Source organism: Panthera pardus, unplaced genomic scaffold, assembly GCF_024362965.1.
Source record: "Panthera pardus isolate Hobbes unplaced genomic scaffold, ASM2436296v1 HiC_scaffold_25, whole genome shotgun sequence".
Lineage (NCBI taxonomy): Eukaryota > Metazoa > Chordata > Mammalia > Carnivora > Felidae > Panthera > Panthera pardus.
Genome location: NW_026526821.1, coordinates 24,509,921 through 24,534,421, shown reverse-complemented (window position 1 = coordinate 24,534,421; position 24,501 = coordinate 24,509,921). Strand labels below are relative to the sequence as shown.

At 49.1% G+C, this 24,501-nt stretch overlaps 2 protein-coding genes across 3 annotated transcripts in view; one reads left to right on the top strand and one right to left on the bottom strand.

The window, feature by feature from the left end:
* Positions 1 to 3,148: 3,148 nt before the first annotated feature.
* On the top strand, positions 3,149 to 4,809 carry MAP1LC3A (microtubule associated protein 1 light chain 3 alpha). Its single transcript, XM_053890335.1, has 5 exons — positions 3,149 to 3,392; positions 3,689 to 3,744; positions 3,821 to 3,927; positions 4,191 to 4,360; positions 4,649 to 4,809. Exons 1-4 carry the CDS (start codon positions 3,353 to 3,355, stop codon positions 4,351 to 4,353), a joined length of 366 nt encoding a protein of 121 aa, XP_053746310.1. The 5' UTR covers positions 3,149 to 3,352; the 3' UTR covers positions 4,354 to 4,360; positions 4,649 to 4,809.
* Positions 4,810 to 5,036: 227 nt separating this feature from the next.
* The window catches only part of PIGU (phosphatidylinositol glycan anchor biosynthesis class U), an 83,492-nt gene continuing 64,027 nt past the window's right edge, over positions 5,037 to 24,501 (bottom strand). For both annotated transcript variants that reach the window (XM_019458728.2, XM_019458729.2), the window contains 2 exons: positions 19,763 to 19,905; positions 5,037 to 5,477 (listed from right to left, as the gene is read on the bottom strand). In XM_019458728.2, the coding sequence (XP_019314273.1) occupies positions 5,364 to 5,477; positions 19,763 to 19,905 (257 nt within the window). In that variant the 3' untranslated portion in view covers positions 5,037 to 5,363. The remainder of the gene's footprint in view (positions 5,478 to 19,762; positions 19,906 to 24,501) is intronic.

The window sequence follows — 24,501 nt, the reverse complement described above, 5'->3', positions numbered from 1 at the left end:
TTCTGCCAAATCACTCTTCAGTATGGCTGAAAGGCTTTACACTCCCTTCAGCAGTGTAGAGAGTTCCCATTTCCCATTTCCCATCTTCCTCTAAAACATGGTATGCTGTGTTGTCAGACTTCATGTTAGTTAGCAGTCTTCTATTGTTTGTGGATTCCTCTGCATCTTCTTGCTGTGAGTGGTAGTTATGCTCCTGCTGCTTCTTGGCCTGGTGTTCTGGCTGGGACCTCAATACAATGTTGCATTATATTCAGTGAATTCATTTCACTGAAATGAATATACCATAGAATTCACCATACCATAGAGTATGGTGTTTTACCATTAAGTACGATGTTTGTTGCAGGTTTGTTTTCGTTTGTTTGGTTGGTCTTGGGGTGGCAGGGAGAACTCCCCTCAAAAACCCTCTGGATCAATTTTTTGAGGTATATTGCTACTCACTTTGTCTATTTCTTTTTGAAATAGTTTTGGCAAATTTCTTTTTCTAGAAAATTGTCCATCTTATCTAAGTTTTAAATTTACTGGCATAAAGTTTATAACATTCTTATTTTTATCATTTCTGCTAGAAATGATAGCAGGTCTATTTGGCACATTAATGTTTATTCTGTGTGTCTTTTCAAAGATCCAGCTTTGCTTTGTGGTCTATCTTAGTATTTTTGTTTTCTATTTCATCAATTTCTGCTCTTCTTTCCACTTTCTTTGGGTTGACCCTGTTACTTTTTTATAATTCTTTAATACTCTGCTTGTAGATTTTCTGTACTTCTTACCTACTATAATTAATAAGGCTATAAATCTTCTATAGGCTGCTTTAGTTGTATTCCCCCAACCCTGAGTTTTTAAGTGTATTCTCATTTTTTTTGATCTAAATAGTTTTCATTTCAATAGGATTTCATCTTTGAGTAAAATGTTTTTTAGATGTTTATGTGTCCAAACATTTAGAATTTATTTGGGTCTGGTCTGTGGTCACAGAATATGGTCTTTATGAAACTATTCGATACCTGTTGAGATTCAAGTTGGGGCCATTTTTTATGTCATTTTTTGGTAAATGTTTCTTGTGTGCTTGAAAGTAGCAATACTGGGTTCAGGGTTCCATCAGGGTTCATTGATCAGGATTATTAATATCTTTCTATATCTTTTTTTGGCTGTTGGGTCTATCAGTTACTGAAAGAAGTCTTAAATCTCTCACTATGATGGAAGATCTGGCCATTTCTCCTTGTATCCTATCACTTTTGTTTTATACATTCAGCCTTTTAGACCTCTAACTTGTATGTTTTATAAGAATTGTTGTCTTCCTACAAGTTGTACTTTTCATCATTTATTGGTCATCCTCTGGATCTCTAATGATGCTTTTTACCTTAAGGCCTTTTCTGTCTGATTTTGCTATAGCTATACCTTCTGGTTAGCTTTTCTCTAGTATACCTTTTCCCATCATTTTACTTTTGGTGCCCTTAAGTTTTAAATGTCCTCTTGTAAACAGCATATAGAGCTGCATTTATTTTTCTTGGCCAGTCTGATCATGTTTTATTTATTTATTTTTAATTTTTTTAATGTTCTTTATTTTTTTAATGTTTTTATTTATTTTTGAGACAGAGACAGAGCATGAGCAGGGGAGGGGCAGAGAGAGAGGGAGACACAGAATCCAAAGCAGGCTCCAGGCTCTGAGCTGTCAGCACAGAGCCTGACGCAGGGCTCAAACTCACGGACTGTGAGATCATGACCTGAGCTGAAGCCGGACACTTAACCAACTGAGCCACCCAGGCGCCCCAATGTTATTTATTTTTGAGACAGAGAGAGAGCATGAGCCAGGAGACAGGCAGAGAGAGGGGAAGACACGGAATCTGAAGCAGGCTCCAGGCTCTGAGCTGTCAGCACAGAGCCCAAGGTGGGGCTCGTGTGTGAGTATGAGATCATGACCTGAGCTGAAGTCAGACGCTCAACCGACTGAGCCACCCAGGCGCCCCTGATCATGTTTTTAATAAGTGAATGTAAAACATTTTTACTCATGTTTTACATTTACTCTGGTTTTGCATCATTTATATACCATTCTTTTTACTTTTTTTTCTCCTTTTCTCTATTGGCAGTTACACTTGCTATTCTTTTAGTGATCCCTTGTAAGTGTCTGAAATACACACTTCCTGAATTCACAATGCTTTGTAAATTATCAGTATCTTTATCCTGTGCCCCTCAAATATATCAAGCCTCTTAGAACACTTGAACTGATTACTCTCTCCAGTCTTCCGGTTGTGTCCTGTGCTCCTTTTGTAACTCCCCAGATTAATCATCACTGTTCATGTTCCACTGTTTATTTACCTACATGTTTACCAGCTTAGTTGCTCACCATTTTTCTTCTTCTCTTTAGAGTTCTGCAAACTCATTACAAAGTGCCACGATGCTACTTTTATTTATCCTGCTCTGGATTTTATGTAAGGATCCTGGTCTTTAATCAAGTCTGGAAGCTCTTCAAGAACTGCCTCTCCCACTTCTTTTTTCTCCTTTTGGAATTCTGACTGGACCTGTGGGTCTTCTCACGTCCCTATTCCTATCACCTCCCCTTTTAGAAGGTCTATCACCTTGTTTCTCTGGTTGCTTCCTTTCAATCCTCCAGTTGCGTGACTTATCTTCTGCTGTGTCCCATCTACTTTCTTGCCTGATCCTTTCAGACTTGAATTTCAAATAGCTTTTTCAATTCTAGAAATTCCTTTGAAAACCTGTGTTCCTTTTTAGCATCTTGTTTTCAAGTTGTAATCCCCCCGACCCTAGCTTTCTTTCTCTAACCATGAGCTCCATGGAGGCGAGGTTTTTGGGTTTACTGCCATCGTCACCTCCAGCGCCTCACACCATCGCTTGAAGGGAACGGCCTCCCAGTGTGCTGTGGGATGACTTAGCACCAGGGGGAACGGAAAATGCTGAGCCCCAGACTGGCCCGCGCGCTCTCCCGCTGTCAGAGCTGCGAGTCAGCTCTCTCAACTCCCGGCAGGCTTGCCAGTCTCTCAGCCCCTGCCTCGGGGAGATGGGCCGGCAGCTCATGACGTCACAGGACTGTGACGCGACCTGGGAGCCCCGCCCCACCCCTCCGCGGTGCTGGCTTGGAGCCCAGCTCTCTGCGCCATGACGTCACAGGCCCAGGCGGGCGGGTTTTGCGTCGGCCCAATGGGAGCAGTGCGCCGGCCTCCCCTTTAAGGAATGTTGTGACCTGACGTCACCCGGGCGAGTTACCTCCCCGAGCCACCGCCGCCAGGCTCAGCTCGAGAACCGGAGCCCTTGAGCGCGAGGCGCGGAGCCCCCGAATCTCAGCCAGAGCCCCCAAGCCGCGCGTCCCGGAGCCCCGGCCTGCGCGCCCCGCCGGGCCCGCGCGATGCCCTCAGACCGGCCTTTCAAGCAGCGGCGGACCTTCGGTGAGGCCCTGCGGGCAGTCTGCGGGTGTGGAGCGGGGACACGGGGTGGGGGGGAGGTGGGAACCACGACTGACCCTGACTGCCGCAGGCGACGTCAGCCCCGTGACGTCAGACTCAGGCTGGACCCCCTGGGCCGGGAGGCAGGTTCTGGCCTGGGCCGGGGCCTCGCCTCCCAGTCCAGCCGGTGCCAGGCCCTGGGGCCTGACGGCCCCGGGGGCGGGAGCCTGGGGGGCGGGGCCGGCGACGGGCGGGGCAAGCGGGACCTCTTGGCCTTACTGCCTGTCTCCTGTCCGCAGCCGACCGCTGTAAGGAGGTGCAGCAGATCCGCGACCAGCACCCCAGCAAGATCCCGGTGAGTCCCACCGCCCCCTCCCATCCCTGTGGCTCCAGGCCCCGCCCATCTCACGCATCCCCTGCCCCACCCCTAGGTGATCATCGAGCGCTACAAGGGTGAGAAGCAGCTGCCAGTCCTGGACAAGACCAAGTTCCTGGTGCCAGACCATGTCAACATGAGCGAGTTGGTCAAGATCATCCGGTGCGTGGGCAGCAGCAGTCAGAAGGGGCTTGGGGCCTTCTGGGGGAGGGTGGGACTTGGGCCCGGGCTTTGGATCCCAGTCCTAGGTAGGTTGGGAAAGGTCAGGGCTGGGGTCTATGTCAGGTCAGAGGTGAGTGCCTCCAGAAAGGGCTGGGATGTTTGTGGTCTCAGAATCATTGGGGATGGGGCGGGGGGTGTGGTCAGGGCACCACCCACCCAGGAGCCTGGCCCCTCACAGTTGACATGCCCTTCTGCCACCCCAGGCGCCGCCTGCAGCTGAACCCCACGCAGGCCTTCTTCCTGCTGGTGAACCAGCACAGCATGGTGAGCGTGTCTACACCCATCGCCGACATCTACGAGCAGGAGAAGGATGACGATGGCTTCCTCTACATGGTCTACGCCTCCCAGGAAACCTTCGGCTTCTGAAGCAGCAGTAGGGGGGGGGAGGGGTTGGCCTGGGAATGGGGGAGGGGGGGGGGCCCTGTCAGGCTCTACCCAGGGAGCTCCTGGCTCCTGAACTTAACGGTCTCTGCCCTGGGTGGGCTGGGCAGGGATGCCGCCTCCTAGCCAGGGCGCACCAACCATACCTACTCTGCCCTTGGGTGGGTCCTGGGCCAGTCATTGTTAGGGTTACCCCTCTGGGTGCTGGCTGGGATGCGGGAGGATAGGGAAGAGCTCCCAGCACCCCTGCTCCTTGTGGTTTGTCTTTTTCTTTTTTTAGGCCCCTGCCCATCTGCCCCTCCCTCACCTGAGGCGCTGCCCCCCTGCCTGGACCTGCCCACCCCTGAAAGACTGGCCCCTGGCTCACCTGGTCTTGACAAGGTGTACGGATCTGTGGTCATTGTCCCTCTGCAGAATAAAGATTGCTCAGGCCTGCCTGGCCCTTTGCCTCCAGCTGCTTGGGGAATGGGGGGGGTGGGAGCTGCTGGCGGGTGGGGTGGGAGTAGGCTGCCCTACAGCAGTCTCAGCTGGCCAGGGCACAAACTTGTGTGTTGTGGACTTGGGGCTCATTCTAGAAACCCACACCAGTATGTAGTATACCTGTAGTATACCACGGTGGTGTTAGGGGCCAAGCCCACCCCTTCCAGGAGTGCAGTGTGGGCCCAGGATCGATTTCTTTGTAACAAAAAAACCATTTATTAAGTAGTCACAACCTAACAAACCCTGCTCACCTGCTTCTTCCCCTTTCGAGCCTCGGAGGGGGCTCCCCGGTGTGCAGAACCACAAAGTGGGGGTCCAAGTGGAGGAGCTCCTGGCTATTCCCCATTGGCCTTGCTGCCAGCCATGGCTCCTCTCTGGTGCCAGAGATTTGTAACCCTGGACTCGAACCTCATCTGCCGGAGGCCTCCTCTGCTGGCAACTCTGGCTAGGGGGCTTGGCCCAGCTTCTGACCCTTCCACCCCCTGAAGTCCATGCAGCCCTGTGCCCAGCCAGGCCTACTTGAGCACAAGCATGGCCTCCGTGCCGTCCTTGGCAGTCAAGTAGAGACCATGTGTGAGGTAGTACTCCCGCCGCAGGAAGGCATAGAAGTAATCAGAGATGAGCAGGATCTGGGGGGAGAGAGAAGGTGTGAGAAGCTCTGCGGAACCTACCCCTGAACCTTGGGTCTCTGAGAGGGTAGGCGGGTGTTGGGGTGACCCTGCCCAGGGACTCCTACCTCAGGGCCTAAACTGACCCCACAAGGTCTTGCATTGCCCCTCTCCACCCCTGTGCCCCTGTATTGCCCCTCTCCACCCCTGTGGGGTTCACGCCACCTTCCCAGGCCCTGGCCTCTGCACTCCAGAATGTACCTCTGCAGCCAGTGGCCCTTCCAACCTCACCTCTTGGGTGCCCACAGGCTCCTCCATGGTACAGCTGAGCCCCCGGTCAAAGCTGCTGCTCCCATGGTGAACCCATGCCCCCATCTTCCCTCCAGGTTCTTAGGCCACAGAATAACCTGATACTTCTCCTGGACACAAGGCCACTAAGTCCTGGCAGTTTTATCTCCCAAACTCTCAGATCCACCCATTTCTACCTGTTCTTACAGCTACCACCCTGGACGAAGCCACTGTCATCGAAACAACAGCAATCTCTGCTCTGGGCTCCTTGGTCTCAGGCCTCCCGCACCCTTGACCCCACCAATCCATTCTCCCTCGCAGCCAGAGGTTGCTTTTCAAAATAAATCTAGGCCTATTACTTCCCAGCTAAAAGTCCTCCAAAGGCTTCCTGGGGCTCCTAGGATGAAGATCAGACTCTTTTGGGGCTCTGAGGCCTTGTACCTGGTCCCTGCCCCATGTGCATGCCTCACCCTCTCACCTGCTCCACCTCACTCAGCTCCAGCCACGCTGGCTTCTTTCCTTTTGCTGCAGGATCTCTGCTGTTTCCTCTGCCTGCAATGTTCTCTTCCCTTTCATCCAGCCAACATCTGCTTACCCTTCAGGTCTCAGGAAAGATCACTTCCTTAGAGAAGCCCTCCCACACCCCCAGATTGGGTCTTGGCCCCATTAACCTCTACTTGGTAACACAAACTCATCCAAATTGCAGTTTTTCTTTCATCTGTGTGACTGCCTGATGATTGTGCCTCCTCCCCTGGACTGGGCAGGGTCCCTGAGGCGTTCTACCACCATGGTATCCGTGACCAGCTCAGTTGGCCTTTCCTGGATAGGCCACAGAATCCAAAGGGCCCCAGAAGCTCAGTACTATCCCCCTCACAGAAGCCCAGAGAGGAATAAGGACTTGTGCTGTTTTACAATCCCATTCATCCCAAGACTCCCAGTGCCCGGGGCAGGAGGAGCAGAGCCCTGCTGCATGGCAGGATGTGGGGAAAGGGGCTCACAGCCCCATTTCTCAGCTACTTAGAGGCCTCTTAGACCATTAGTATCAACCACCTTGTTGGCATAGATGGGAAGATGGAAGCCCAGTGGAGGAGTGGAGGGGGAACACCCAGCTAGGGTCTTAGAACAGGTCAGAGGTTGAGCTGAGCCTGGGATCTTGGCCTCTGACCTCCGGAGACCCCTGTCCTGGACAGCTTCATACTGTGGGCAGGAAGGAGAACACAGAGGGGCCTGAAGGAAAAGCTGAGGACCTACACCAGAGGAAACTGAGGCACAAAAGGTTCAATAGTTGGCCTGAGACTACACATGAGAGCTGGCCTAGTGGCCGTGACGCTGCAGCAAGGTGATCTACCTGGGGCCCAGTCTGCCACAGGGCAGAGAACTCGCAGCTGAGGGTATCCGTGGAGCTAACAGTCCAGGGACCCCCCAAGGCTTTGCTCCACAGCTGCCCGTGGCGGGCAGTTACCACAGCAAAGGCTGACCTCACATCCTGCAGCCCCTTTCTCACCTAGGCCCAAGGTGTCTGGTCTGGAGCTGTGGCTAAGCTGGGAGCCAGATGTGATGAGGATCAAATGCAAAGTCACAATTCACAATAAAACAAATGAACCAACTCCAGTGTCACACAAAATCAGCAGCACAAGGATTAGAAAGTCAAAATACAAGGTATTAGGTTGAACCATATGAAATGGCCATTTTTGCAGATCAAAAATGGTTGCATATTGGAAAGTTCATATAGTTCAATTTAATATAAAATGGGGGAAAAAACCAGAGTATGTATGTTATTTACAAGTAACAAAACAAATAACTAAGCCCTTAGGGAACCATTCTTTTTCCTTATAATCCTTAACATTGTAAATTATGTATATGTATTATATTGATTAAAGAAATAAATTAAAAGCAACCAGCTCATACATGACTGAATAAATGAGAGAGAATTGCTTTTGGAACCGTTACAGAAGAATTCCAAATAACATACCTCACCCAGGAGGTGCAGCTTAGTTCTTCCTACTCCCCACCCTCTGCCCCCAAGGGTGGGCTAGGAGAGGTAACTTACTTCCAAAGAACAGAGCAGGGAAAGAGAAAATAGTAATTCTATCCTGAAGCAGCCCTGCAAACACTATCTTGAACAAATGAAGGGTAACATCATTATGAAATCAGGTGGCTAGCATGTACCGACTGAGCATTCCAAAAATCCAAACCCCCAACTTATGAAAAGAAAAGCGTAAGAAGTCCAAAATGGGGACACTCTATAAGATACTTGGCCAGCGCTCCTCAAGACTGTCCAGGTCATGAGAAATTAGGAAAGATTGAGAAAGCAGGCAGAGGACATGGGGAAGACAGGACACTTAAATGTAATGTAGTTCCCTGGCTTAGATCATGGGTGTGGAGCATATGGGAACTTTCTATATCTAAAGTTATTCTGGAATTTAAAAGTTTATTTTAAAAAAGCAATATGTTATTATCTGCAGCTATATAAGTGAATCTCAAAAATATTTTGCTGCTGGGGTACCTGGGTGGCTGAATCAGTTAAGTGTCCAACTCTTGATTTCAGCTCAGGTCATGATCTCACAGTTCATGGGACTGAGCCCCACATTGGGCTCTGAGCTGACAGCATGGAACCTGCTTAGGATTTTCTCTCCCCCTTCTCTCTCTTTCCTTTCCCCACTCACACTTGTGTGTGCATGTTCTCTCTCAAAATAAATAAATTTAAAATTTTTGCTGAATGAAAGGCAGCTTCAGAAAGTGTACATGTTATGGGTATTGAGGAGGGCACCTTTTGGGATGAGCACTGGGTGTTGTATGGAAACCAATTTGACAATAAACTTCATATACTGAAAAAATAAAAAAAATTATAAAAAAAAGAAAATGTACATGTTAAGATTTGTGTTTTTCACCTTATATAAATTTCATATAAGAAAAACATAAGTATTGAGCTCTGGTTAATAATATACATGCTAAGATATTTAGCAGGAAATATAGTGATATCTATACTTTGTGGGGTTTTTTAAAATTTTATTTAAATCCAGGGGCGCCTGGGTGGTTCAGTCGGTTAAGCGTCCGACTTCGGCTCAGGTCACGATCTCACGGTCCGTGAGTTCGAGCCCCGCGTCGGGCTCTCTGCTGACAGCTCAGAGCCTGGAGCCTGTTTCAGATTCTGTGTCTCCCTCTCTCTGACCCTCCCCCATTCATGCTCTGTCTCTCTCTGTCTCAAAAATAAATAAACATTAAAAAAAAAATTTTTAATTTTATTTAAATCCAAATTAGTTAACATATAGTGTAATAATGATTAAAATAAGGGATTGAGGGATGGATAATTTGTGATCACAAAAGTATAGTAAAATGTTAACGGTAGAGTCTAGGTGGTAGGTATATGGGCGTTCAATGTTAAATCTTTCAACTTTGCTGTGTCTGTGAAAATTTTCATGATAAAGTGTAAGGGGAGGGTGGTATGGAGGGAAGAGTCCTGTGTGCCGGCTTGATCTGTCTGGAACCAAAGGTCAGTGTTCCCGATTGGGTGACCTGACCCTGGCCTATGGGGAAGGCATCTTGGGGACACCAGGCTGGCCTGGAGGCTTGGCTCTTTGAGACACCCCTAGCTAGTAACAGGCTGGCCAAGACAACCTCCCTCTTCTGACCTTGGGGCTTTCCATTTGGGCTAAGGAGCAGGGATTTCAGGCCCTGGGATTCAAGCTATACAGCAGCTACAGATCCAGAGCCCCTCTGCCCAGTCTAGGTGGGGGAAGTTGGGCAAGGAGCAATGGAAAGAGCATGGACAAGTTACTGGTTGTGTGACCCTATGTAAGTCACTTTCCCAAATCTAAGCTGCATTTTCCTCATCTGTAAAGTGAGTGATAAAACTAGTTTACTCACAATGGTGGCTCCCCCAGTCTTTGCTCTGTCCTGTGTGTTTTCAGAGACCTGAAGAACAGCCCATTCTTTATTTTTATTTATTTTTTATTTTAAGAAGATTCCATGCCCAATGTGGGGCTCGAACACATGACCCTGAGATCTAGGGTCACATGCTGTACTGACTGAGCTGGCCAGGCGCCTGAGAAGCCCATTCTTTTTTTTTTTTTTTTTTTAATTTTTTTTTTTTAACGTTTATTTATTTTTGAGACAGAGAGAGACAGAGCATGAACGGGGGAAGGTCAGAGAGAGAGGGAGACACAGAATCGGAAACAGGCTCCAGGCTCTGAGCCATCAGCCCAGAGCCTGACGCGGGGCTCGAACTCACGGACTGCGAGATCGTGACCTGAGCTGAAGTCGGACGCTTAACCGACTGAGCCACCCAGGTGCCCCAAGAAGCCCATTCTTTAAAGTGGCCCTTAAGAGCTGTGGCTGGACTCCTTAGCTTCTCTCTTGCCATCAACCAAGTCCTGCCAATCCCCTTCCTCAGACTTCCACCTCAGCCTCCTTTTATCCCTCCCACTGCCACCTCTTTCCAGAAGGCCTCCTGCATCCTCCTGGCCCCTGAGGGATCTCTCTCAGGTTCTCAGTGTCTATCTGTCTGTCTGTCTCTCTCCCTCTCATACACACACACACACACACGAACGAACCCTTCACTTGTCTGCTCAGAAGCCTCCAGTGCCCCACTCTGCCCCGCACCACACCCACATGCCCAAGGAGCCCTGAACACAGCCTGGTCCTGAAAACACTTTGTGGCCACACCTCACTGCCTCAGCTGGAATGGCTCTTCCCACAAAGGGCTCCTGCTTATCCCTAGAGAGGAATCATCTGCATCTCCTGCCCCAGATTCTTCCCTAACCCCATGCTCAGTTATGTGATCCCTGGGATGAAGTCACTTCCTGTTGGCCTCCCAACCAGATGGGATGGCATCTGCTCCAGCTCTGTGACCCCAGACCCAGGAAAGGGCTGGCACTCTGGGAGTGCTTTGCTGGTCCCCTCCCCCTTTTGAGGGCTCAGTCAGACCACATTTCTCTCACTGGCAGCCATGACGGTTCCAGCACTATCTTTTGGGCCACGATGAAGATTTAATGAGGTAGCTGATAAAAGGATGGCCAGTGACAGGGAGAGGCACTTCACAAGTGGAATAAAATGGTTAGAACATGCTCCATTACAGGGTGGGGAAGTGGAGAGACAGGGAAACCAACAACTTCTGGGTAGCTGCTCCGGACCAGGCTCTTTAATTTAAAAAATCATTAGAGGGTTGGGGGATGGGCAAAATGGGTGAAGGGGAGTGGGAAGTACAGGCTTCCTATCATGGAATGAAAAGTCACAGGAATGAAAGGTACAGCACAGGGACCAGTCAATGGCACTGTAATAGCGCTGCATGGGGACAGATGGCAGTTACACTTCTAGGCACAGCATAAGTGAGCTGTCCGATCACTAGGCTGTACACCTGAAACCAATGTAACATTGTGTGTCAACTGGACTTGAATTTAAAAAAAGCACATCACTGAATTTTCACAACATTCCGGGGTAGGGTTTATAAGCCCCACTCAGAGATGAGCAAACTCCAAGCTCAAGGGTCTTGCCCAGGGTCACATGGGAGTAAGGGAAGCATTTGGGCTGCAATGCCAGTCCTGCCTGAGGCCCAAGCCCTACTTCTTCCCATCCTCCCCACAGCCCCTCCCAGTTAAGGATTCCGGGGAGCGAAAGGTCTGTAACCACACATGTGGGTCCTGTTATGGGCCCATGGTGGCCCTTGGTCTACACTAACACCCCTGATGAGGCTGTGCTCCCAGGTCCCAGTCCTGACACTTAGCCAGGAAGAGAGTTTTTTGGGAAAAGGCAAAATAAGTATCAGAGACATCCGAGCCAGTGAAGGCTGTTACCTTCACTGTGGGGTAGAAGCTGTGGGGCTCACAAGAGCAGCCTCGGCCAACACTGGCACCTAGGCTGCCAACTTCCCAGAGAAGCAGCTGCTGTCACCCCAGGCATGTTGCAGTTCCCCAGGTCTACTGCTTGGGCTGGAGATGCTGACACTGGACAGCTAACCTGCACCTGCGGGAGCTCACGTGGTTGTTACCATCAACAATCAAAGCACAGCATCCTCTGCCCACGCTGCCTGGGGTCCAGGAACGTGGGAGCCAGAGGGGCCGACGGCTGACTCGTGGAGCTGGACAGGGCTTTGGCGTGACCCAACCCAGGCCTGAGTGGACACGTGTGGGAGATGATGGCAGAGAACCGAGCTCCACCCTCTATCTCTAAAGATGCAAAGTAACGGGAAAGTCACTATACCTCCATCTTAGGGTCTGGAAGGCCACAATGTAAGACCAAAGCCGGTATGATGGCAATTGTCATCCAGGTGGCTCTTTTCAATTCACAAAAGCTTTCCTCACCCAACTCTGTACTGAGTCCTCACAGCCACCCTTCTTGTAGGCAGAGAAACGGAGGCCGCTATCACCTCTCACCAGATTTAAACAGCCTCCCTGGGCTCCAGATTCCAGCTCACACCCCTCACCTCTACCCCTCCTGGCATGGTGAGGTTTTCCAACCAAAGATGGGATCACAGTTATCCTCAGCCTAAAACCACAGACTCAGCCCAGTACTCAGCATGCTAGGGCTCCCACCCTCTGGCAGGGCACGCCAGCCCCGCAGAACTGCCTTCCACACTCCCTCACTCATGCTCTCTTCCTCCCAGGTCTCACCACCCAGAGCCAGGTTTGCATCTACCCGCCCCGGGGATGCCACGTACAGGCTGCCTCCCCACAGAAGCTTCCTTACCCGCCTCAGCTCTGAGCTCCCCAGCCTCTTTAACCCATCCACAGCACCACCCGGCTGCCCTGACCCTGACCGGTTCCTTTTCTTTCTCTCCCACAGACCTTGGGCTCCGAGGAGGCAGGGCTGTGTCTCGTTCACACTCTGCTAGCAGAGTGCCTGGCACATAACAAATGCCCAATATATACAAATAAATTAATTAGGCCCAAGAATTTATGTGACTTGCCTAAGGCCAGCGAGCCATGACAGAGGGGCTGGGAGTCACCATCGAGGCTAGACCTCCAAACCCAGGCTTTCTGCTGGCCTTGCCCCCCTATATTTAGCTCAGGCTTTTCCTGTCACTCTGGCTGTAGGAGGAGAGAAGGCAGGGAAGGGCCTGTGAGAGCCACGCTTGGGATGCTGAGCACAGAGTTTGAAGACAGGAGGGATGAAGGAATGAATGAAGACCTGGCAAAATGCCACCTGGAAGGAAAGCAAAGTAAACACACACACTGAGCTGGACGACAGCAAGGGCTCCAGCCTGGGCCACAGGCCCCTCGTGTCAGGAGGAAGACCTCTTCCCCCACCGCCCCACACACATACCCTGGATCTTGCAGTCAGGACCACACACAAAGCACAGATTAAATCTGAAATGGGCCCTGGCTGTCCACAAATGGGGGCTATGCACCACCCAAACACTGATGATCTGCCCAACATGTCCCCAGACATTTATTTCCTCATTGTCCCATTCCCCAGAATGACACGCCAGACCAACTGAAAGGTAATTCCAGGAGACAGGACTGTGGTTTCATTTGTGCTGGAGCAAATAAGCCAGTCCTGAGCAGGACCCAACATGTCAGAGGGCTTGTGGCAGGACCCCAGGGCTCCAGGCTTCCTTGAAGACAGCAGAATGGCCAAGGCAGGGCCAGCCTAGGATCTACAGGTTCTATACTACAAGGAGAAGGGATCAGAGCCGGCAGCCCATGGTGAGGAGGCAGCAGTTCATGGACCTGCTGGGACACTCTCTGGACACTGGGGATCCATTTTGGACACGGACACAGAACAGGAGCGGGGCTTTCAGGGTCAGCCACGTGGGGTCTGGCTCTGACCCCCTAGGAATCCAGCAGGACCTGCCATAGGCCCAGCTTTGTCCTAAACAGATACTAGGACTGGGAGGTTAGGGTACACAGGATTATACGGGATCACTGGTCATAAAATGTGGTTTCGGATTCCAGCTCATTCCATTTACTTATCAATAAACAGTCACTGAATATTCCTGGTGCTGGTGTTACACTTGTGAAGAAGACAGACCTGGAGCTGCCCTCATGGAACCTCCAGTGTAAGAAGAGGACACGATAAATGAGCATAAATAAACACACCCCTCAGAGCTTGGGGACTTCCAGGCCTCCACTTGGTCATTTGTACTGGTGCCTCCCTCAAAAGGCAGTTATAAGGGGACTAAGTGTATTCCTTATTATACAAGAACAAAGAAAAACAGCTTAAGAAGCTATCAGGAGGGGAGCAGCTCCATCAACTGTGGTGAGGCACTTCCCTCTTATACAAACAAGAAAAGATCACCAAGATGTTTTATTGAAAGGAAAAAAGTCATACTTCATCATGTTGCCAATAATAAAACCCACACACACAAATAAAGCTCTTCTCCAGGAGCACACAAGTACATGGGAACGTACAAGGAAAGGTCCAGAAGGCCACACAAGCACATGATCCAGAAGATTAAAGGGATCATATGGGCCTGGTTCCTAGTAGGCACTCTTTAAACATGAGCCACTATTAATTATAATTTTAGGGGGAGATTTCCTTATGTTTCCTGTTTTTAAGCTGAATTAGGGTGAGTCAGATGTTTTATCTTACTCCTTTAAAAAAGCTAAATTTAAACACGTTACTTTTTGTTTATATATAATCTTTGATGACTATTTTTCTTCTGCTGGTTGCTGACCTGCAGAAGAAAAGAGTTTTGTTTTTTTGTTTAAAAAAAAAAAAAAAGGGAAGAAGTTTGTTTTGTCCGAATGTTTCCCTGGGAATTTGCTCTGGGTATCTGAATAGCAGGTCATTGGTGCTATTTCTCATGTTAACATATGATAATAGCAACAGGACCTACACATGCCCAAATCCAGGGAGGCTGGGTTGTCATCCCTGGTTTTAAGAACACTACAACCCAATAAGTCAGTCAGAGAAAGACAAATATCATAATTATGACTTCACTCATATGTGGAATTTAAGATACAAAACAGATGAACAAAAGGGAAGGGAAGGGAAGCAAAAATAATATAAAAACAGAGAGGGAGACAAATCATAAGAGATTCTTCAATACAGAGAACAAACTGAGGGTTGCTGGTGGGGTGGGGGGGGGATCGGCTAAATGGGCGAGGGGCATTAAGGAGGACACTTGTTGGGATAAGCACTGGGTGTTATATGTAAGTGATGAATCACTAAATTCTACTCCTGAGACCATTATTACACTATATATTAACTAACTTGGATTTAAATTAAAAAAACAGTAAGTTTAAAAAAAATTTTTTAAAAAATCAAAAAGTTTTCTGCCCATAAAAAAAAAACAACACTGCAAATCAAAGAAGTCAAGTTACTTGCTGAAGTGAGGAAGTAGAAGAGGACCTCAACCAACCAATCTACCTCAATCTCTCCTCCTCCCCCACCTTTCTTACACATGTGCATGAGCGTGCATGCACACACACCCTATGGATGTTTTACTGTTGTCATTTCCTGGTTACTGACTCTGAGGCACAATTATAATTAACAAATGATCCATGCCACATGCTGAAAAATACTTAATGGCCCCAAGGGGAAAGGATGGAGCCTAAGTCACTGGTTTATCTGCCAGTGTAACTAAGAATTTACCAACACAGATTGTTGTATAACAGAGTGTGGCACTGACCAACTCAAACAGGGCAGGACTTAAAATCTGTGGGTCAAGGTGCTCTCTGCATTCAGCAATGATGGACTGGGCTCCTGATGCCTGCTGAAAACCCAGCTCTTCCCAGGACAGCTTGATCAGTCTTGCCCAGGGAGGGGAGAGGGAGGACCAAGAACTCTAAGACGTCATTCCAGCTAGAAGAGCTGAAAACAGCCAGCTGTGGGATTGAAGGTGTGTCCCCAAATGCCATACATCTCAATGGCAGCACTGACTGTAGGTCAGATGGAAGTGGACCTGGCTTGAGCTGTGGAGGACATGTAGGGGCTTCATCAGCCACAGAGACCAGGTTCTGGCAGAAGCTGGAGAAGGGTTAAGGACAGAGCTGCTAGCCACTAACCTCTGCCAGAGGGGTGCCCTGGCCCCCAACCTGCCCACTTCCCAGACCTTTCACTCTCCAAGTGTAAAAGGCCCAGCTGCTACTCCTTGCTCCCCAGGGCATTCCCTGACCACTCATAACAGGAAAGGTTCCCTCTAGATTCCTCCAGCGGTTACTCTCCCCACTTGGCCATTAATCACACAATGTTCTCCCTGGCTATCTTTGTTTCATTCATTCATTCAACAAGTGTTTGCTAAACACCTGCCCTCTGCCAAACCCAAAGCTGCCTGCAGTGGGAAGGACAGGCAGATCTCTGCTGGCAAGAAGCTTACAAGCAGGTCTGGTCTGGGAGGCAGAGAGAGAAACAAGTAATGTAAAGTTACAAACTGGGATAAGTGCTTGGAAGAAACAAACAGGGGGCTAAGAAGAGACAGTGAGGCAGGGGAATCTTGTGGAAGGCCTTTTTAAGGAGCAGATACTCAACAATTTACTAAAATTCTAAATGTCTCATATTTGTCCTCTGTTGCTCCCAAACAGCCTGAAGGCAGGTGTGTATAACCCTCATGAGGGGCACTCTTCTACCTCAGTCAATGCTCCAGGACAGGGACAGGACTTGAGTGACTGCCTTGGTGAATAAGTGCCCCATGTGATATGTCCCTTTAGTGATCTGGCAGCAGCAGCCACAAAGCCCAAACAAAGCCAGCAGTCCCAGAAAACACTCGACCTGACAAAGTTGTCTGACTCAGAGCCACAGAGTCCAGACCCAAGGTGGCCGATGACAAAGGTGTGCCAATGTCTGCACAACTGCCAGTTTATAAGCACTACAGACCACAGCTAAGAGCCACGGAGGTTGGTATGACCTGTCTGAAGGGCAATATGGCAATATCTGCCAAAAATGCACAATGCACATGTCCTCTGATCCAGTAAATCCCACCACCTGGAGTTTACCTTAAGAAAATGGTATATGAGGGGCACCTGGGTGGGTCTGTTGGTTAAGCATCCGACTTTGGCTGAGGCCATGATCTCACGGTTCATGAGTTTGAGTCCCACATCGGGCTCTGTGGAGACAGTGCCAAGCCTGTTTGGGATTTTCGCTCTTACCTCTCTCTCTGCCCCTCCCCTGCTGGAGCTTTCTCACTCTCTCTCAAAATAAATAAATAAAAATCTTAGAAAAGAAAAAGAAAAAGAGGAGAGGGGAGGAGAGGAAACGAGGAGAGGGGAGGAGAGGAGACGAGGAGAGGGCAGGAGAGGAGACGAGGAGAGCGGAGCAGAGGAGACGAGGAGAGCGGAGCAGAGGAGACGAGGAGAGCGGAGCAGAGGAGACGAGGAGAGCGGAGCAGAGGAGACGAGGAGAGCGGAGCAGAGGAGACGAGGAGAGCGGAGCAGAGGAGACGAGGAGAGCGGAGCAGAGGAGACGAGGAGAGCGGAGCAGAGGAGACGAGGAGAGCGGAGCAGAGGAGACGAGGAGAGCGGAGCAGAGGAGACGAGGAGAGGAGAGCAGAGGAGACGAGGAGAGGAGAGCAGAGGAGACGAGGAGAGGAGAGCAGAGGAGACGAGGAGAGGAGAGCAGAGGAGACGAGGAGAGGAGAGCAGAGGAGACGAGGAGAGGAGAGCAGAGGAGACGAGGAGAGGAGAGCAGAGGAGACGAGGAGAGGAGAGCAGAGGAGACGAGGAGAGGAGAGGAGAGGAGAGGAGACGAGGAGAGGAGAGGAGAGGAGACGAGGAGAGGAGAGGAGAGGAGACGAGGAGAGGAGAGGAGACGAGGAGAGGAGAGGAGAGGAGACGAGGAGAGGAGAGGAAACGAGGAAAAGAAAAAAGAAAAAGAAAGAAAAGAGAAAGAGAAAGAAAAAGAAAACACTATATGAGATTCAATGGAGGGATGCCCAAGGCATTTATAGCATTTATTCTGTTTATAGCAGAACTACCAGAAGAAACCTCAACGTCCATCAGTAGGGGCCTACCTAGTCAAATAAATCAAGCTCCTCCTACCCACAGGCTCTCAGAACCATTATCAAGAGGAGATCACGAAGTGAAAAACTGCAAGCCAAAGAGCAGCACCTAGAGTAGGAGGCTATTTCTTTATATAAACAAGAAAGCTCTGTATGTGTGCATACGTACTGAGAGCTGTCCGTAAAGGCACAGAGAATGTCTGCAAAGATGCATCAAACTGATCCTGATCATGATATATGCCCTGGGATGGGAAGACATGGACCTTTTTGTTCCATATGCTTCTATTTTGTTTGCTTTCTCATCCCAGCAATGAATTCAGGTATTACTTGTGTGACTAAAAGTACATTTTAAAAAGATTAAAAGACAAAGGTAAAAGACAATGCCAAGAGCTCAGCCTGAATTTTCTCCATAGCTCAGCCACTAGCACACTCCTTTTGTTCCCAACCCCAGCCCTATTTTCCAACAATTCAGTCTCTCCTGCCTTAGAAGTCACCTGAGCACTTGCAAACACCTCCCATGCCATTTACAGAGACCCTCCCTCCTAATGGCAACCACAGGGGGGAAAAGCTGTTATCTGGCAAGTTCCACAAATACTTCATAATCACTGCAACTGTATTTCTGACCCACACCTGACACTTATGACCTGATGACAAGCTGTGGACTATTTCAGTGGAGACTGCCAAGCCCCACAGAGGCCCAGGGCAGGTCCAATGCCCTCACATGCCAGCCATCACTTTCAAAGGATAATTAAGGGATTTCAGCAAGACACAAGGGCCAGAACAACCTTTTGGATTTTCTCGAGGTGTTAAGTTGAATCCTGCAGATTTCTGTTGGCACAGGACACAGGAGGTGCCGAGCATCTACCATGAACAGCCTGTGGGCGACAGGCCGAGCAGACCCTCCGGCACAGTCCCACCCAGGCTACAGGGCCCTCTGTCTCTCTTCCTGCTGTTCACAAACCAAGATAAATAGCTGGGCTGGACGTTAATTGTCCAGAAATGTCCGTGCAGGAAATACCAGACCCATCACTCACTGCAAAAGCCCAAACTCCTCCCTCCTTCTTTCCCAGCAGCTAACCTTGGAGGGAAAGATCTCCTCCGGGGACTCTTCACTGGCATCATTAGTCTCTCCAGCTAGCCTGGCTTCCCATCCAGCCCATAACGCACAGGAAATGCCTGGCTGCACCAACAGCCATTGAAATGGTAAACGGTACAACTGATTCTCATAAGACCGCACAAGGAGGACAGAGCTGACCTAAGGGAACTTCAGAAAAGTTTGCTAGACCACCTGCAACAGAGTCTCTGAGAAAGCTTATTAAAAATACAAACTCCTGACGCTGTTTTCCACATCTATTGACTCAACATTCTTGGGAGTAGGGTCAGAGAATGTTTTGTGTTTGTTTTTTTAACAATCAAAGCCATGTAATTGTGACAGTCACAACATAACCATAGGATTTAAAACACTAACAGGGAATCTGCATTCTTAACAACCACCTTCTCACTCTGAGAACCACTGCTCTATGGCACCAAGGGAGGGGCTTCCCCTGGGTCAGGGGGAGATCAGAGCTCCTAGCTGGTACCTCTGACCCCTACAGCCTCCTCACCCACTATTCCCAGCCCCACCATCTGTGCTCCAGACTTACCCAACAGCTAGACCGAACTATTTTCTCATCTTGCTGCCTTTGCCCCTGCTCTCCCAGAGTCTGAAAAGTCTCTCCTCCTCCTGCCTCTGCCCTCCGCCCACCACACACACTGCACTCAGTACAGTGACACACAGCCCAGGCACTGTTATAGAAAGAGGGTGGCCTCAGAAATGGAGCCTTCCCTGAATTTGGTTCTTGGCTCCTCCGATGACCTTGGGCAAGAGACAACCTGTGTGAGGCTCCGTTACTATTTGTAAACTAGTGATAACACTATCTCACAGACTTGCTGTGAGAATCAATGGGGTGATAGCTCAGCATGGTGCCCAGTAAATGCTGGCTGAATTCACCTTTCCTTTGCTCTCTTTAATCCTCTCTACTGGACCATGAGCTACTTCAGGCAAACTGTCCCCTCGCTCACACCCAAACCCCTAGTTTGCAGAACCCAGGGCCTCTGTTGAATGTCTGAGGCTACAAAATGAATCCCCGTGCAGTGCTCTTACCTGCCCAACGTTGAAGGTCAATGTGATGGCATAAAAGAAATTAGAGTTGGCACTTCCTGCATAAATCCAGAGGTGCCACAGGACAGGGAAGAGCAGGGAGCAGACGATAATGATGCAGGCGAGGACAAAGATGTTTCTCAGGACTGCAAAGACAGACACTCACAATTAACCAAATGCTGATTCTCCTTGGAACCCTTTCTTATGGGCATGGCTCCACAGGACAAAGAAGCCCAGGGAGAGCCTGGGTAGCTCAAAGGCAGAAACCCTCCCCCAGATTCAGAGACTCTGGGGTGCCAAGAGGCAAGCCTCAAACCCTTGAGTCAATGGCTCCCCATGCCCAAAGCTGGTGTGAAGTCCTAGGTTTGGACTCTGCACCTCCCACTGTGGGCCTGGCTAGTTACAGGTGGCAATGCTGTGAATGCCTCTGGGCACCACAAAGGGGGCGTTTTAGCAAGACAATTCCCTCTGCCCCACAATCTAGGGGTGTCCAAGGGTAATTTCTCCCATCCCCAAGCAGGGTGCTCCCATCCCTGTCCACATGGGATCATGGACAGGAAGGGCAGTGTGAACCTATGGAGATTAGAGTCACGGTGAGTCTCTATGGTGCCACAGCCCTGGGTCTTAGGAAATGCTTTCCATTTTCCTTAACTCCCGTCTTAGGTTGTCTGCCTTGCTCTTCAAATGTCCTTCACTCTTCCTTGGAGGATTTGAAGAGCTCTTCTGACACCCTCCCTCTAACATCACCGCCCCACACTCCCAGAAGGATTGAAGAATCCCACCAGGGAGAGGCCCTCCCCAAAGCCCCAGGGAGGACCTGCTACACACGGGGGTATGGGCAGGCAGGCAGGCAGAGTGCAGCTGGAGGGAAGGAGCAGGACAGTGCAGCCCAAACTTGGCCTCAGAAAGACAAAGACCTTGGTTAAAATCCCCGCTCTGCCAGCAAATTTCTCTGTCTCAGCTTTCCTATCTCTAAAACAGGGCTAGAATAGGGGCTACTTCATAGGAGGGTTACATGAATTAAACAAGATATGTGAAAAACCCGGCACAGATATATTACTGACTACTTTCTAAGGCTGCTGTAACAAATCACCACAAACTTGGTGGTTTAAACAATACAGCTTATATTACAGTTCTGGGTCTCACAGGCTAAAATCAAGGTACCTGCGTGCCCGCTGGAAACTCTAGGGCAGAAGCCATCCGTTTGCCTTTGCAGCGAGGCAGCGGCCTGAGTTCACCTCACAACCCCCTTCCTACTCCACCCAGCAACGCCAAATAAGTCCTTGCTACCCTGCATCACTCAGACCTCCTCTTTTGCTTCCCTCTTCCACTTTTTTTTTTTTTTTTTTAGAAAAATAGACCTTAGTTTTTAGAGCAGCCTCAGGTTCACAGCAAAACCATATGGAAGAGATTTCCCACCTCCAGCTCTTCCACTTTCTAAGGGCCCTTGCAGATTACACTGGGCCCACCTGGATAATCCAGGCTAATTTCCCCATCTGAAAAGCCTTAACTTTAAGTCCTTTTGCCACATAAAGTAATATATTCACAGGTTCTGGGGATTATGTGGACATCTTTGTGGGGAGGGAGCATTTTCTGGCTATCACACTGTGCTCCTCCCACCTTTTAACTCAATTAGGGGTATGTGACAGTAGGATTATGTGCTATTTTTATTTCTTTCTTTACACTTTATTGTATTTTAAAGAAAGTAATAAGTATTACTTAAAATAAACTAATTAAGAGAGCACCTTTAAAAAAACAACTTACCACTGGGTCTGGGTCCCAGCAGGCACTTAATGAACAGAAGTTCCCTTCCCCTCTCTGATCCTGACCTTTAGGAAATCCCTTCCTCCAAATCAGAGTCTGGGGAGACTTAAGAGATGGGAGCCTCCCAAACATTGAGGTCGTTTGTCCTGGCTGTACGGACACTTGGTAGAACTGCTATACCAGGGTTTCATGCATCAGAAGGGGGACTGGATTACACATGTGATTCTCAATTCTGGCTGCAAAATAAAATCACCGGGGGAGCCCTACCTGGACTAAGTATATCAGAGTGTCTCGGGGTGGGGCCTAGATATCCGTATTAGTTTGTAACTGCTTCTCTGGTGAGTCCAATATGCAGCCAGCACTTCCAACCAAAGGATGACAGCTGCAGACCCCTGGCAAATAAGACATCCAGACCAGTCTGTGACAGATTTCACTGGTCTTGTCACAGTCACAATCATCAGAACAAGGTAGTTCAGAGTTCTTGTTAAAGGCGAATGTTTTGAATTTAAGATTCATGAGAAGTGACAGGTGTCTCTTTGTTCCTGATTGTTGTTGTTAAAAAGTCCTTTCTCAGAGTGCTTGGGTGGCTCAGTCCGTTAAGCATCTGACTTTTGATTTCGGCTCAGGTCATGATTTCATGGTTTGTGAGATCAAGCCTGGCATCCGGCTCTGTGCTGACAGCATGGAGCCTGTTTGAGATTCTCTCTCTGTCTCTCTCTCTCTGTCTCTCTCTCTCTCTCCTCTCTCTCTCCTCTCTCTCTCTCTCTGCCCCTTCCCCACTCTCACTCTATGTCTCTCTCTCAAAATAAACATTTTTTCAATAAGTCCTTTTATGGGGGCACCTGGGTGGCTCAGTCAGTTAGGCGTCCGACTTCGGCTCAGGTCATGATCTCATGTTCTGTGAGTTCGATCCCCGCATCGGGCTCTGTGCTGACAGCTCAGAACCTGGAGCCTACTTTGGATTCTGTGTCTCCCTCTCTCTCTGCCTCTCCCCCACTCATGCTCTTTCTCATTCTTAAAAAATAAATAAACATTAAAAAAAAATTTTTTTAAAGTCCTTTTATGAAATGGTGATGAATGGCTGGCAGTTGACTGTTTTAATGTTGTCAGCAAAATAAGTTGGCAACCCTGTCACCAGAGTTTAAAAAAAATGTTAGCAGTCTGTGAACTCCCATACTTTGGAAACACTGGCATGGAGAGCTTGCGGGGTCCTTTTTTTCTGACCTGAAAGTTCCATGATTCTGGGTTTTCAAAGCTGGGAGGGTAAAGCCCTGACTCAAGCCTTCCCGAGACTGTAGGGAAAGCCTCCTCCTTGCTCCCAGAACAAGAAGTCTGGGAAAGGGTTATGTGCATGGAGAATTACTATTATTAAACAATGTTACAACGTCAAGAAAGGAGAACAAACCTTTGCCATTCCTCCACTCCCACATCACTATTTACATTTCTCAGTGGTTCTTTCTGATCCCCTGGGCTGAAAAAAATCTATGCTATTCCTAAAACAAATCCTGTGGCCTGAGAGCCCAGGTAGCCCTTTGTTCCCTGCCTCTAGCCACTCTGGATTTCAGACAGGGTGACAAGAAGGTAACAAAGTGCACAGAGACTGGGAAGGCTCCCATGCAGCTCCTGGCTGCAATTACAAACAGCTGCAAAGATACATTCCCATGTGCCTGGAGGAACTGTCACCAGCATCCAGTTGGCTTCCGGCCTGTGGTGACCTTTGCAAGAACTGGGAGCTGCTACTCACTCTTGCTGGCTGACAGGCCAGAGGATTAAAGCTATACGCCAGAACACACAGAGCTGGGACCCGGGGCACAGGACAGCTTGTTCCAGGCACCAGGTGTCAGAGATGACCAGGACCTAATGAGACGAAAGGTTCACGCTTCCTTAGACTTACTGGGTCAGATGGAATCAGATTCCCTACTACACCCACGGTGGCTTATCCAGTCTCTGCCTCGGTTGCTGACAAGCTGAAACTTCAGGCAAGTCACCTTCCCTCTCTGAGCCTCAGTCACTCAGAAATAAAATTCCACTTGAAGAATCCAGTCCAACTGGCAGGAGTGCAGGGGGGGGGAACTGGGAGCTTCAAAGGTGCTTATTATGTTATTATTCTCTTTAATTTGTCTGGTTTTTTAATCCCTAGTCTCTTATATTTATACAATAGTTAATAAAAACAACACACACACACATACAAATACAGCCTTTGGTAACTGGATCTTTCAGCTGGACCACTGTAGGCTAGCACCAGCTCTGCCAGCAGGCTGTTCCCTAACACCACAATTGTGTGTCTGTATGACTCATCCTGGTCCCAAGCACCACAGAGTCCCAGCGTCTGGGGCCTATACTTGGGGCAGGGCCGACATACCTCGTCTCCTCCCCACTGGCCAGGACAGGAAAACAAAAAGGTGAATGTGTGAGCAGGCATGTTAGCACTGGCAACTAATGTTTAAATTGAATTCTTAGCCACATTACAAGTCTGAGTACCTTCACCCTAGACTCACAGACTTCTCAGTCTCCACTCATGGGTCCAAAGGACTAGGCTGGAGATGCTCCTGGCTGAATGTAACGACTCACAGCTGTCATGACCCAAACAGATACCGAGCATGAATATTCTCTGCCACAGTTGCTGGCCACTGGGGGCGGGGGGCTGAGGGGGGGCGGGGGTGGTGGCAGAGGCCAGCCCACATTCTGTGCAGAGTCTTCAGTCAAGCTGAACTGTAAACTATTCGCCCAGACAGCCAGCAACAGCATCTATTAGATCATCTAGGTTTCTGGGAACCCCATCCTTAATTTCTCTGCGTCAACCCCAGAGGGCATAAAATAGCTTATTTCAAGCTTTGAAAAGTACATTCATTCCAATGACCCTGAATGACTCTACCAAGCCTGAAGCTTTGATCACGGAATTATGTAGGAACCCCCCCACCCGCATGATTCTTACTAATGGTAACTGCAGTGCTATTTATATACATTATTTCTCAAAC